At 38.4% G+C, this 15620-nt stretch overlaps 1 protein-coding gene across 1 annotated transcript; it reads right to left on the bottom strand.

Annotated features, from left to right (window-relative positions):
• Nucleotides 1-13262: 13262 nt before the first annotated feature.
• On the bottom strand, nt 13263-14246 carry LOC124310788. Its single transcript, XM_046774760.1, has 2 exons — nt 13693-14246; nt 13263-13398 (listed from the first exon to the last, which is right to left on the bottom strand). Exons 1-2 carry the CDS (start codon nt 14244-14246, stop codon nt 13263-13265), a joined length of 690 nt encoding a protein of 229 aa, XP_046630716.1.
• Nucleotides 14247-15620: the final 1374 nt, after the last annotated feature.

The following is a 15620-nucleotide window of genomic DNA, read 5'->3' as shown; positions in this document are numbered from 1 at the left end:
AAAGCAATGCATTAATCGATATTGGTTTTGAAGAAGTGATGCAACGTATGTTGAACACACGTTAACGAAACAAATAAATTTTTGTGTATGTTGGCGAAGGAGTACAATTCGAATTCATAAAGATTGATCGTCTATGTGTATGGTGTGTGATTTTTTTGTTATAGTTAGAATTTTTTGTGTTTTCTTGACGTTGATTAACGCGAAAGAATTGCCAAAAGCCATTGGGTTGGGTGTGACGTATGAAACGTTTAGTCGTATTGGGAATGAGGTTACCAGTGAAAATCCGTTTCTTGTTTGCGTGTTGTAGCAATTGCCAATTTCGAGATTTGTGGACTTAAGTTTGGAATAAGCTGATAAGTTTATTTTATTGAAAAGGAAAGTGATTGTGGTGAATAAGTCAACGGCAGTCGGATGTAACTGATGTGAAATTTGCGTAATTTGGGTAATTTCAATTATATAAGATATGAATGTGATTATATATGAGAAGTAACGTAGATCACGCAATGGGTTTCTGGTTTTGAACATGCTGGATAGTTTCTGGGTTTTTATCAGTTTTTCATATTCCCATTTTTCGTGATGCAAAACAGAAATTTTTTGGATTAGGCGTATGCAAATTGTTACATATAATTTGATTTTACTATTGAGGGGTTGTTGATTTTATTGTTACAGGTGAGTTTTATTGATGAGTGAATAACTTCGGATTGGTTTTACTTTTTTATGCATGTTTTCTTTTTTTGTGATAGTGGCATTTTGAGAGCGAGTGATCACAATGAAAGTGGCACAATTCTTTGGTCGAGTAACCATTGCCATTGTATAAGTGAAGCCACTTTACCAAATCTTGATGTGGTTTCAGGTTCTTAAGATAACTCAGTCCTAGTGTGTTTGGCCGGTTTGGCCTGCTGCACCAGCGTGAATAATGTTTGACTCTTAAAAGTTTTACGTAGGGGGCGTTCGGTTGGAAAGGCCTCTTGTTCTGATACACCGTGACTCTTTGACAAGTTTTACTGTATACTTCATGGAAATTTAAAAACAAATTATTAGTAAACATTGTTGCTGAATGAGGAGCATTTGTGGTTTCGACGAATCGAAGCCTTTTTGAGGCGTATCGTTCTCTTTATTGGGCGTGGGGATGACCACTTCATTGGGGATGAGGGTGATGTCAATGAAGTCGTCTGGGTTACCATTGTTCTCTTGTACCTTGATGTATTTGGAATTGAGTGTAACGCAATGTATTCTGTGGTAGAGGAGCACATGAGTTGGTCTGCGATGCGTTCGTGATCTTTGTTGTCGTTTTGAATAATGGAGTGGTAGGTAAATTCTGTGCTTTAGACGAGACCTCTTTCCTCGTTTATGTTTTATGTGATGTACAAAAGAGCGTTTTTGACGAAATATTTAGTCAGGCTGTCGTTGTGAAGGAATAGCGCATTTATTTTACATTGTTTCACTCTTGTTTTTGAGATGTTGTGACAGTATATTGTCTCTTGCCAAGAAAAACAACGCGTGTTGTTTTTTAGAGTAAAAGTGGTGAATAATTTTTATTGGTTTATGTTGGTGCGTTCGTTATTCTTCGTTAATTTGAAGTTCTGATTGAACGAGTTTTCTTGATAAGACCTGGTAATACTTTTTGATCTCAGATAAGATTTCCTGCATGAAAAGTCATGTGCTTTTCGTCGTCTGTGAATCTCATCTGTTGCTTTAGTACTATTAGTAAAGTGACAACGTATTGAACGCCGGCTGTTGTTGCGGGGTAAAGATGTTTGTTTCGAAGGTAAAAATCTTCGATGGATGTGTAGAGGGCTGTTCCATTTACTGGTGGTCTCCCACAATTATTACTGCCAAACCACCGAATGGATGTTCTTTTAGCCATTATTATTTCTCGAAGGCGTTTTTCTATTCGACCAAAGAATTTGTAACTGACTTAGGAGATTTCGTCGACAATCAGCATGCAATCAACGTCTACAAAATTATGTTTTTTTTTTTTAAATTTGACTATAGTTTTTCCTGTGTTGGGTCCATTCGATAGTCGCAGGTCGCGTGTGGGTCTGCAACTTGGAAAACAAACGTGTTGCAAATATTTTTGTGAAATTTTGTTCACCGCACTGCCAGCATAGACGCAAGTAATGGCGGATTGACCCAGGTTTTCTGCGTACTGATTAATGCAAACAATGAGGTATGTTTTCCCTGTTCCGGGCCATCGTCGACGGACAAGGGTATTTGTATTTCACATCAGACTTCAAGTGGCTGTTATTTGTTTTCGTACTATTATCAGGAACACTGAATCCGTTTTCAGTTTGGTGTTTGATTTCCACTGGTTAAGATGGTTGAAATATAATTATTTTTTTTAAGAAGGTGTTTCTGGTGTAGTGGTGTAAAGCAGACGACGTACCGAAGTCCTGGAATAGAATATTGTTGGGTCGCCACTGCGACACGTCCCACGATCGGATGTTATTGCTTTTCAGTGTTGCCTGATAGAAGGCGAGCTCTTTTCCATTCTATCATTGAAGTAAATCGTCTGCTGCTGCTTCCATTTGGAGAAGATCTATTGCCCTTCGTGGATCGTTGTCAAATCGTCGATCTAGGCTACGGTGGTCGTCCGTGGTGGTGTTCACAACTTCAAAATTTGATCCTTGTGTGTCTTGATTGACAGATTGAACAAAATTTGACTCCGTCTGGTTTGCCCAACACTTTTGCGTTTCTCATCCTGTAATGGGTTGCTGCTAGTCTTTTGATAGAATTCATACGTAAGCCAAGTGAGACATTTACAATCCATGCCAAACGATACGACTTAATGTAGTTGGGCTTCTTCTGTCGTATTCTTTGCGTAGCTTTCGCGAAAATTCACATTTTGGTGCATTCGGGCGCATTTTGACGTGAACAATGGTTGCATTTTTCTAAGTAAATCTTCACTTTCTTGTTAACTGTCCGGTAGATGGTTGTACTATGTTCCGGTTTTGTCTACAACCAGATGTTGCTGTTCAACTGAAAAAGTTGAATTTATTAAAACGGTGGTCCCCTGTAGCTATTTTCTGCTATGAATTATCACATTGCGCGTTGAAATAAATAATTTTGACATCAGTGTAACATAGCCATTTTTTAAATATTTTTAATACGTCTAACGTCTTTTTGTTTGGCTCGTTAAAAAATGATAAAACGAAAAATGGCAAATGGATAAGAGAAAACTCTGCGTGGAAGTGAGAGAGCCCAAACATGGAAAACAAATTATCGGGAAATCCACGCAAGGAATACATCTCGTACATCCAAAAGTTCCCAGCCACAGGAAGTGGTTGGTGATTCCATTATGCAATGCTATTGAAGTTTCGTCATGCTTTGACATGTAATCATTATTTTTTTGTTTCTGGCACTAGTAATCACTGAACAAAAAACAAACCCCTAACAAGTTTCAAGAATTTGTGATTTAAAGAGATGGTATATTTGTCCAAATTTGATTCTTGCAACAGAGTAATTGAATGGACATAATTTTTACAGGGGGATCTTCCATAGGCGAGACATATTTGACAGAACTAAAAAAATAATACGTAAATGACAACAAACAGTATTTACCAAGTAAACGGAAGCAAAAAGAGAGACAATTTCCCTACAACTGAGACGACTTAATTAATCTCGATAGTCTAGAACTAGACGAGAAAGCATCAAATGACAAACAGATAAAGTCCAAAAAGAAATGACCAAGCAAATCATCGCAAACGGACAAGGTTTTCCAAGTTTTCCATGGTTTTCGCCAGCAAAACAATTTGCATCATTTGCACGATAAAAAGGATAGACAGAAGGTGCATGAAGAGCGAATTGAGAAAAGTAAGCAGTTGATATTGCATGAAAAGCTTGATATCCATGTCTTAAAAAGATAAACCTGGTACTGATGCATCTAAACGTTCTTCACCAAAAATGCAACAAGAATCAAGAAAAATGGTTACAAGGAAAATTTTTACAACAGAAAGAAAACAAAATATCGTTCTTCTTCAGAAAACATAAGTTCATCTGAAGATTCTAGTGATTATCGCTAAGTCATGATTAATTTTACAGCATTTTGAAAGCCTGCCTGAAAGACGTGCCTTCATTCTTAGCAAAGTGGTGAAAGGATTCTTAATATTTTGCAAAAGATACTATTTTATTTATTCTATTTTTTCCTCATTTCGGCCCTAAAACTGAGTTAGCCTAAAAATTATGTTTTGCATAAATTTAAGAATCCTAACATTGCTGCTACGTTAATATTTAATCTAGAAGTTTTTGTCCTTTGGAAACGGCTAGTGTTTGTCCGGTGCACGCCCCGTTATTTAATTGTATCCGTTCTTAGACGTTGTTCGAGTCTTTAAAAAAAACATTTTGGCAAAGAAATTGAAAATCAATTGGTTATTTATATTACCAAAAGTAGAAATAGTTATTTCAAATTAAATTCGCCTTCGTCGAAATGCTACTACAGGTCGTTTTGTATTCACTGAATGGCAAATAAGTTTGCACTTTCTTTCACCCAAATTATCTCTGACATCTCTACAAAATTTAACAAAATCAGCGTTGAAGTTTAGTACATTTTTTAAGCTCTCCCTCATAAAACAGATTGCCTTGTTGTATAAATTAACACGCGACATATAATATCAACACCATTTTCAATGGTTGTGTTCAAATCTAAACACCGTTTAAATCTATTCTTTATTTCCGCAAAAGCAAGTTCAATGACCATTCTTTTGGAAGACGGTTTCTTATTACAAGTTTTTTTAGAGATTGGCAAACGTCCATTTACTTTTTTATATGCAGCGCCATTCCTTCAAAGGGAATGCTGAATGCGCAATGTCGTGATATGCACAGGAAATAAAAAGCTGGTTTGGTTCTGATTCTATTTTACGTAATAATGATGAATTTTGAAATACAGTGCAATTATGTACACTGAAAGGAAACCCACAAAAATATGAAAAGTAACGGTCAAGTAATGCGGCGGCCATAAGATTAAAGCTAAAGAATTTTTGTAATTCCAATATTGGGGGACTTTGGATGGAAGGGTATATGTGACAACTATCGAGGGTAGAAACAACACCAGAGGAAAGATTGCCTTCTTACAAAACTTGTAAGCCACGGCCAAAACCTGAGCAAAAACTGGTCATTTAATAAGTTCTCCTTGCTTTTCGAAGAAAAATTTGCAAAATTGAGCAATAACATTGCAAATTGTAGACTCTGTGCGGTTGAACTTGTTCGCAAGAAGTCTCATGGAAACTTGACTTTCCAAATATTTCAGATTGACACATAATATTTCACAGAGAGACATGGGCTCACATCCTTCATGAAAAATAACCTGGGAACGGAAGTTGCTGTCTTGAAAGTATGCAACTAAATAGACCTAGTTAAAAGTTGTTCTCGTAACTCTGAAATTTCTTAAAAAGTAAGCATCTGAGTACAAGGAAATTATGTCTTATATCTTATATATCTTTATGTCTTATATCGTATATCTTCTTCACTGCTTGAGTCAATATCATTGAACACATACTGTGAACGAATGTGAAGTCTTGTTCTTCTGTCCATCATTCTATCCCTATTTCGATGTATACTATAATCAATCAGCATATTTAAAATAAATATTATGGTGATACTGCTTTGAAATGGATTTAAAATGAAAAATTCAACTATCAACGTTGCAGCCAAAATCCGCCTCAGGTGAGCTGCCAGGCAAACTTCCGTGGCCTGGTCTACTTCCCGGGAACGAAATAGAGGGAGAATGTTTTTTTTAGCAAAACCTTTGAGCTTGTGAATCTGATCGTTGGTCATGGGTCTACTTTGTTTTCCATTTGGGTATGGTGGAAGACCGATTGCAATTTGAATGACATGTTTCGACCGTATTTGTTGTTCATGTGAGTGAAATAAAGGGTAATGGCTGTTGAACGGAAAAGATAGGTGAGCTTTCCGACCTTGATGGTTCTTTTATTCTAAATGCAACGCAACCTCACTGTTTTCTGGAGGGGTGTAATGCAGTGCTTCACAGTGCTGGGGAGTTGTTGATTTCGCGGAAGTGTGATTTGGCAATTTTTTTCACAAGATTTGCGTATTTGCACAGAATGTACGCGGAAAATCTCTAACCTCGATTGGCGCAGTGTGTAGGTTGAGGACATGCGATTTTGCCTATTGTTCTCTTGCAAATGGATAAAGAACAATAATTTTTATTTTCTCTTCATGTTTCGCCTTCTTTACGGCATTGGTTTTTCGAACGCTTCGAAAACGGCATCCAGAGTGGAAGTGGAGCTGTTCTAAGGGTTCGTATCGTCGTTTTAATTCTGAGTCGGAGAGTTTTTGTGAAATGTCGGTGTTGCCGTTGTCGGTTCCGAATTCTCCTTCTAATAAAAGACTTATTGTTTGAAAGTTGGTTGTCTTCGTATTCTCGTTCGTCGTAGACCAATGCTGCAAAACAAATTTAAAATCTGGTAATCGTTGGTTATCTTATCAAAGGGCATAGCGATGACGGTTGCTGATGCCATTTGCGCTGAACCTTATTCTAAATCATTTATTTTGTTCAGAATGATGTTTTAGAAGTGATTAGCTGTCCGAACTTCGGTTTCGCTGTCTTCCGCCTTCAATTGGTGCTTTTGAACGGAAACACGAGCTATTTAAACTAGAGCAATACTGCTGGCGAGTTTGGCTGGATTCTTCGCAATTATTCAAAATATAACATGCGGCGCATCGAACTGCTTATTCACTGCCTAAGAAACCGATATTTATGGCCGACATGCCTGAATTGTGCTCTACCACTAGTCCATGGTTATGGTATGGTTGTGGATACGTTTGCGCATATTGAGATTCAGATGCTCGAATTCAGTTTGCAAGTCGGGAAATAGCTGTAAGTATTGAATTTCCGGATCAGTTTGGGACGTAGTTTTTATGATTTCGGATTAACCTGAGGAATGTGTACGGCAAGTATTGTTGTGCTAGTTTACAGCATGAGCAATACGGATTGCAGCATTTTCAGGTGACAATGCTGACAAATCTGTCAGCTTTGTCTGCAAGAATACTGTAAAAAACCCAACCCTGCACAAAAATTTGAACGGCGAATTTTTTGTGAAAGACATCGTGTTGCAAAATAAATGTTAACGTCGTGTGACCTAAAATATGGATGAGTTATTAATTTACCTTAACAAAATAAACTTTAAATGGGTGATAAGTTATAAGTAGAAAAATGAAAATGAATCAATTAGTTGCTGGAAAGACTATTTTTTAATGAATATTACGTGAAAAATAATGAAAGATAAAAAAAGTTTGAGTGCACCGAATATCGAACTTTTGGAATCCAAACGGCAAAACAATGCTGTTCACTTGGCTAACAATACTTGACATATTGGTTTACTATAAAAATTTTATATTTTAAAACATCTGAGTACTTGACTTTATTTGCCGTAAAATAGATTAACTTGCACAGAATGTCATACGGAAATCAATGTCAACTAATAACCACCAAAATGAATACCAAAATGAAAACCAATAAATAATACATCAGCCATCAGTCAACTATACATGTATTGAGTGAATGAAAGTAGAAATCTTTTGATGCATTGTATTCATCTTCTATTTTTGACAAATTAAGATAAATAGTAGCCGGTGTAGGCCGATACAAAAGAATCATCTTAAATAATGAGATACAAAAAATATTGTATTTACCCCACAATTCGTTGGAATTACCTAAATCGTGGTTGTACCTGTTGAATTACGTGACAAAATCCCGGCAAATGTTAGTCATGGGCATCATGTCGGAACTTTCCGTGGGCCACAGTATGTTGGGCATATGCCGAGCTGCTATCACATCCTTAACGGTTAGCAAAGAGTGGACGGGATTCCGACTTTGAACCATGGTTCCCCCGATCTGGGTGACACTCTCCAGCACATTCAAATATTGTGCAAAATTTTGACACCCTTCAACACGGACGATCTCCCTTTGATAATCTTGAGACACGCATCAATTAACAAGTATGGACTTTGGATAGGACTATTGCTACGGGAGGGTAATTAATCCACCATCAGGATTCAATCGAAAAAAATTGCAAAACATGATGTAAATAAACGCAATTAACAAAATAAACCCGTAATTTAACTTGCCAAATCTATGCAGAAGTCCTTAGATTTATCGCTACCGGGTTGTTTACGAGCTTATTTCCTTTTGGGGATGAAGTTTTTATCAGCAATCCAGCTAGCAAATTTGGCAAGAGAAACGCGGTTTGTTTTGCTGTGACCGTTTTTGCTGCCGCGTGTCTTTTCATTTGGTCAAACATAAAAAAGATCAGACTGTGACATCGACTTGCTCTGCAATCGTTTTACATTAGTAGGTATCGTATTGCTTGTTTTGGGATACTGCATTGCCTTTGCCGAGTAGGGCAGATGTGGGAAGGATGCATAAAAAAGGGTCGGATTTTTTTAGAATTCGTTGAACAGTTCTTTTTCAATTAAAATGTTTAGTACTGGATGTCGAATTTTTTTGTTTTTATTGTGTGTGAGAGCTTCTTCCATGTGTCGTGAGAATTTTTGTGAAGAACTTACTGTTAAAGATAGACGTATAAGGTTGGTTGAAGTCAGGCGGATTAGAGTGAGTTACGAACGCTCTTGCTTAATTGGGATAACTAAAGTTGTCATTTATAGCAGGCTTTGTCTCGCCACAGTTTTCTTGTATAAACGAATCCATTCTCTTCTCCATGTTTCCTGGAGCGTTGCGTAGAAGCTGATGTGGAATGTTGTTCAGTTTTTTGTTTTTGGTACATTGTGTGACTGTCGTCGATGGCGATGGTACAGTAGGCTGGATGAAGCCTTTTAATACTCTTAGGTATTTGTATAATTTGTGCTCGTTGACTTGTTTTTGTGATATTTACGGACAGGGAACGAAATCGTCCCATTGTCGTTGTGCTCCAACAAAACTACGCTGAGGAAAGCGTGCAAGTCATCCACCTTAAGTAGCATTTTCGTGAATTCTTCTCATTTCGTTGAGGAGGGGGAGCGGGTTTATTTTGGGCGGGGACTATTCCGGACAGCCGCCTTATCGACCTGTTAGAAATCAATTAGGAAAATATTTTTTAAACAACTGATGCATAACCATGTGAGGTATTGGTATGCCAAGTTTGGTAAAAATATAAATATTAGTTTAAGAGTTATTTAAGAAAATCTAATTTTTCCAAAACAATTTTTCTGATTTTTTTACTTAAATTGCGAATTTTAACATTTAAAAAGTTGCAAATCTAGTTAATTTATTTATCAATAAAAAGCCCATTCAACTATCTTTAAAAGTGTATCAAGTTCTTTTGTGTGTGTCTTCTCGTTCATTCACAATTAATGAAAATGTCAATCTTATTTTGAGGGGATTATTCCGGACGGCATAAAAAAAAATTGCGAGTTGTGCTAAACAGACTGTAGAAAAAGGGAAAACAAAAATTTTTACTATACTTTTTTCATTTCATTTTATTTCTTGGATTTCCATTACTTTAAGCTAACATAAAAGTTATACCATCAAAACGGAAATAAAATTCCGGTTCGATTGGTATATTTGTAAATAATAATTATTGGGTAAAACTATTTTAAATATATATATTTTTAAACTGACCGAAAAGCCCCTTCGGTGGGGTGAAACCAAATAAAAACTCAGAGAAACTAAACCATTTATATTTAAGCCATTTTTTACTAGCAAACATTTTTAAAAGAAGTTTTTAAAATAAGAAACATGGGATACATCTTGGTACCAAACCAAATACTTATATTAGGTTGCATTGAAATAAATGTCAACTATAACACAGTTTGCAAAATTTTGTCCGGAATAGCCCCGCTTCCCCTACGTCGTACAGTTGAGCAAAAGAAATCATATGGTCACGTTGTCAAAACGCAACTAGTAACTTTCAATGTGAAATGCACACGTAGATTAATCGTATGTGTGTGAGTATGTATGTATAAGTCGTCGTAAGTGTGATTTCGCCTTGTCCTGGAATTTCACCTTGGTCTTACCCCTAATTGCACCTACACTAGTTAAGCCAGTTCTCTCCGAACCTCCGTGTGTCTTATTTTTCCTTGTGTCTTTAGTAGCGTGGTGGCCGGCACTGTCGTCAAGTGTAGTAAAGGGTAGTGACGACAGGGTCAGTCAGTCACTTTTTCTGGTCCTGATAGTATCTTATTCGGCTCACGTCCTGAGCGTATCTTTCTGTCCACCCACTGCGGCGTGATCTCGTTCAGACTCCACGTTATAATATGCCCAGTGAAAATGGCTTGATTTTCTTCATTTTGGATTTCCGCTCAACTTCAACACAGTTCCATACACTCTTTCTAGTACTATGAGGTACTGTTCTGGAATGATCAATTCTTCCAAATCTAATTCAACCGCACGCCGTAGTCGACTCCCTTTGCCAGCGAATACGTGAATTACATCACATTGATGAAGCAATTCGTTGTATTGACGAACAATTCTTTCCGTGTCAGCCAGGAATATTTCTGGTTGCACTTCAGCTACTATTTTTCCGAATTTTTTCAGGTATGACAATTCTGTCGCAGTTTGAATCTTTCATGGGATCGACAACTGCGTGCAGTTTTCAGTCATAAGAGAAGCGTAAGAGTTTACTGCAAAGTATAACGGCGCCGGGATACACACATTATTTGTATGTTGCAAAAGTTTTTCACTTCTCTGTCACAATCAGTTGTTTGTTAGTGTTCCTGTTTGTTTTTGGCATAGATAATCTGATTTTTTTCTGGGCTTCCGTGAAGGAAGACAGAAAAAATTGGCTGAACATTGTTTGGCCCGCCCCGAGCTAAAATCTCGGCATCCAAAAAACGGAAACTTGTTTAATTGACATTCAAATCGTCGTTTTTCGTTACTTCTTTAATTAAATGATAGGAAAATGATAGGAAAATGATAGGAAATGATTAATAATCACCAATGAAATGATTTAATTGACTTCACGAGCTCACGACATTCGGTCAAAATTGACTTAAAAGTGATTCAAAGCGACATTCAGATAACTTTGAATGTTTCCCGCTTTATTGTGCAGGATTAGAAGAGCTTTTTCTTTTCTCGTAACTTTTCGAAAAATTGACGGTGAGCCTAAGGCTATTTCAATGCGGTTATTTGTTTTTACCCGCAAAAGAAATTCCAGACAGCCTGTCTGGTTTCATTCAGAATTTTTTGTGGGGGGGGGGACATAACCAGTGACTAAATAAGGCTATTACCCCTTTTTCTTTCTTCCCACCTTTCACTTTGTTCCTAGCCCCCCAAAATTAGGACCAAAAGTTAAACATAGTTTCCCACAATGTGGTTAGGTGGCTTTCAAAATAAAATCGCTGTTCGGATTTTTTTGGACCATACTGTACATTTAGCTTACCAATTTATTTGGACACATAAATTTGATCTGATTATGCAAGAATATCTCTTGGAGGCAAAAGCAACAAGAAGTTTTTATGATGAGGAAGGAAGTGTGTTGCAGATAAATCATTAACACCCTGCATTGCAAATTCCGAAATTGCAATAAACGAAGTTTGGTAACATACAGACTTCTCTGTGATATAATTTAAAATCTTCTAAGTTTTAGGCGGTTTTAAAAGGGTAAGTTAAAATAAATTCCTAGTAAGAGTTATCGTCAACAATAATTTGGTTCGCTTTAGGTTAAGTAGGGAGATGGCGAATGTGAGAAACGAAGAAAGGCAGATTATTGATGATGATTATTGAAACACAGGAAAGCAAATGGCAGGAAGTAAAACAATATAAGGAAACAAGATAGCTTTGTCAAACAGTTTTAATGCATCCTATCCATTATAACATTTTGCTCTTTATTGTTCTAGAGTAATGGAAAGAAATAATTCTCTTGTTAGCTGCTTGAAGCTTAAATTTCTTGAAATATCCAGAAATGGATTAAAAAATCGATATTATTCCATTTCTATCTATGCCAGAACGATCCTTTTACGTTTTTAGATTTTACTCAAGAATCCCACAGATTGATGAGGCAATATTGTTCAAATGGCAAATAAAGTTTTTAAATTTCTGCTTTTCACGAAATTAATTTTGGGGAAGAATTAAGTGTGGCAGTGTAGCAGTCATGTTTTGTTTCGTTTTTTTAATTCTTAATTCACATTGCTAATTATAACTTGTTTCTTACAAGTCAGTTCATTGATCGGCTCAACTTTCCTATTTTCGTCGTTACAACCTTTTCCCAAGTAATTCTATCGTTATTATTGTCGATTTCACTTTTTACTATTCTTGTTATAGTGATTTTAACGCCACAAGAGATTCATTTTCAGTTAACCGGGACAACCAAATTACATAACTTTACATAGCAGTTTTATGAGACAGGGTGCCTGCTGCAGAGAAGTTATTGATATTCTTCAATGGAAATTTGAAAATTTCATAAGTGAAATTCAATTACAAACAAACAATTTAACGTGTTTCCATTTTTCAAAGGAAAAATTGTTCTAATGGATTGGCCACCCCAAATACCAGACCTTAATCCAATAGAGCACCTCTGCGATCATTCGGATTGGATGTTGAGAACAACTTCCCAATTTCAGGCTCTGTCAAGCAAAGAGTTTAGTTTCAGAGTTTTAGTTAACTTAAAGTTTAGTTGAGTAAAAGTTTAGTTAGGTTTAAGTTTATTTGAGTTTTAGTTGAGATGATTCTGGTGTTTGTTTCGTAAACGTAATTTTGATGTTTTTTCTTTGTTTCTTTTTGTTTTATCTGTATCTTTTGACGTTTTTAATGTTTTCTGTTGACTTGGTCCCGCTTGACAATCGTCGTATGTAGACTGTCTTTTTTTAATCAAATGCGTTTTTGGATTGGCTAAGGTGTTTGCTTTTTGTGTTTCATTAGTGGCTTTTGGGGCAGATTTGGTTTTTGTCGTTGGTTTAAAAAAGTCTTCTTCGTCGCTCGATATCATCATGATGTCTCGTGATGTCTTAGTCACGGGGAAACTTGAAGTATTAACTTTTGCTAATGTGTGTAACTCTTTGGGAAACCTTACAAAATTAACATCTTTCCAGACATGTGTTTTCCGTTGTCTTCTTTTTTTGTTTTGTTTTTGCAAAATGATGGTTGGAATTGGAATTGGTGAAGATGGAATAAGTGACGAATATCGGGGTTGGGGTAGCGATATTGTGCATAATGTGGTGTGCTCGGTTGTGCACGGTTCACATATCCACATTTTTTACTGTTGGTCTACTAGTTTTACCTTTTCTTTGGGAAACGCAACACAATCACAATAGAACTAATTCCCACACTTGTCACATTGGACAGCAAAGTTCGAATCAATTGTGGAATTACACTACGGGAAGTTACATGTCATTTTCTCGGCCTTTTCTGCCATTTTGCGATCACGATAGGTTTGAGATTCCGGTTTTTTGCTATTTGGAAAAAGATGGTTTCGTCCGGATCCTGCCAAATTTTCCGTGCCAAGACACCTTTTTAAATCATTTCAAAAGTGAATTAGTCACCTTTAAAAATCAAAGTGGAACAAATGTGTTTCAAATTTAGATTTAGATTTAGATTTATTTATAACTCGCATTTTCAGAAGTTCTCAAATGACGCGGCTTTGTACAGTCACCGATACAAGAATTTCATTGGACTTCTAGTCGTGTTCACTGGAAAACAGTACTTGAAACAAACGTGAGCGAAACGTGCTGAGTGTGGGGGCTTGTCTGACTGGGTCGGGGAGGGAGTTCCATAGGAGAGGGGCCGCTCGCGAGAAGGCTCACTTGCCGTATTGAATAAGGCGGTAGGGTTTGGTTACAAGAAGGTTTTTCTCGCCCGATCGCAGGTCGCGTGCCGGGGAGTAAGGCGTCAGCAGGTTAGAGAGGTAAGTTAGGGCCGAGCCATTCAGACAGCGAAAGAACAGACAGGCTACTCTGAATTTTGCACGATTCCAATGCAGGGCCTTTCGATACTTTGAGATTGGATCGTGCTTATTGAGGCTAAAAATCGTGCGGGCTGCAGCGTTTTGTACACGCTGCAGTCGCTTGGGAAGTTCTTCGTGGAGGCCGAGGTAGAGGGAGATACAATAGTCGATTCGGGATAGGACTAGGGCATTTACAATGCATTTGGCAGTAGAAAAATCAAGAAAACGGCAAATTTTGTTTATCCTGCTAAGCTGAAATTGAGCAGCTTTGCAGGTTTCTCGGATCTGGGTGGACATCGATAGGGACGACTCGATGACAACTCCCAAATTGTTTGCTTTTTGGGAGGGGTAGACCAGGTTCAATCCCACTTGAACCGGCGTGGCTGGCTCGATGAGGGTTTCTCGGCTCACCATGGACGATTAGAGAAAGGTGCTCTTGGAGATGTTTAGCTGCACTCTATTTGATGTGAGCCATGCGTCAGTTCTCATGGCCCAGTTGGCCAGCTCGCTGCAGCATTCAACATGCGCCGAAAAATCGGGACGTAGGACAAAACGCTTACAGGCTTGCGAGTCGTCAGAAAACTTTTGGATCGTGACGCCACTAGTCGTGGAATCGTGACGCTGTGGAATCGGCTAGTGGGGTGACGTAAGTAATAAAAAGTTGTCCTCCAAGAACAGAGCCTTGTGGGACGCCGCATGTCAGGTGCTTTTCACTAGACTCAACGTCTTCCAATTGAACAGACTGAGTTCTGTCACTTAGGTTGAAACAAAACCAGCCGAGGGCATGATCAGAGAGGCAAAAAAATTGCGATAGCCTATCCAATAGGATGTTGTGGTCGATCGTGTCGAAAGCTGCAGATAGGTCTAGGAGGAGAAGAGCACTGGCGTCGCCTACGTACGCAGTTGTGATAATATCATCATAGAGATAAAGGAGTGCCGTCTCGTTCGAGTGATTGGCCCTGTATGCGGATTCATGGACGGGAAGTAGGTTGAACTTTGTTAGATGTTCTGTAAGCTGTGCGAGGACCGCTTTTTCGATGAGCTTTGACAGGTACGGAAGGTTTGATACGGGGCGATAGTTGCTCAGGGTGTTGCGATCCAGGGTGGGCTTCTTCAGAAGAGGTCTGATAATGGCATCCTTTGAGGTAGAGGGGAAAAAGCCGGGTTCACGATGTCAGTGATCGGGCCGGTGAGGACCGATAAACACTTTTTTAGCAGATGAGTGGGCAATGGGTCTAGCGGGCACGACTTCGTCGGTAGGGACTCAACGAGCTTGAGAACTTCTCCTGTAGACACGGTTCTCAGCCGAAACATATCGTTTTCTTCATGCTGTTGAAGGAAAGACTGCTCGGATGGAAGTGCGTGGCAGGGTGAAGCAGATGCAGCTGCACGGTCCAGGTTCGATCGTATCGCGGAGATTTTCGATGCGAAAAAGTCGCTAAGATCGTCCACGACGTCTTGTGAGCAAGGACGATCGGGAAGGATTTGTGGGGCTGTCTAGCCAGTCAGGTCGCCAATTAGGCGAAAGAGAGAACGCTTATCACCATTGCAATCAGCTATTTGCTCCCGAACCGAGCATGTTCTTGCCTCGTTGATGGCGTTTGAATAATTGGTGCGATGTCTTCTGTACACCCTGTGAAAACGCCCAGCTTTTGGATCGTGCTTCCTCGTTGCGGCGCGCCAGCATCTATCAGCCCAACGCAGTTTCGCTTTTGAGTGACTGAGACATTCGATCTTCAATAGAGTGGACGAGAGGAAGGTGGCTTACATCGTCGAGGAACAAGTCCA

This window comes from Daphnia pulicaria, chromosome 8 (assembly GCF_021234035.1).
Source record: "Daphnia pulicaria isolate SC F1-1A chromosome 8, SC_F0-13Bv2, whole genome shotgun sequence".
In the NCBI taxonomy this organism is placed as follows: Eukaryota; Metazoa; Arthropoda; class Branchiopoda; order Diplostraca; family Daphniidae; genus Daphnia; species Daphnia pulicaria.
Note: the sequence above shows the minus strand (reverse complement) of the source record. Positions and strands in the feature narration are given on the sequence as shown.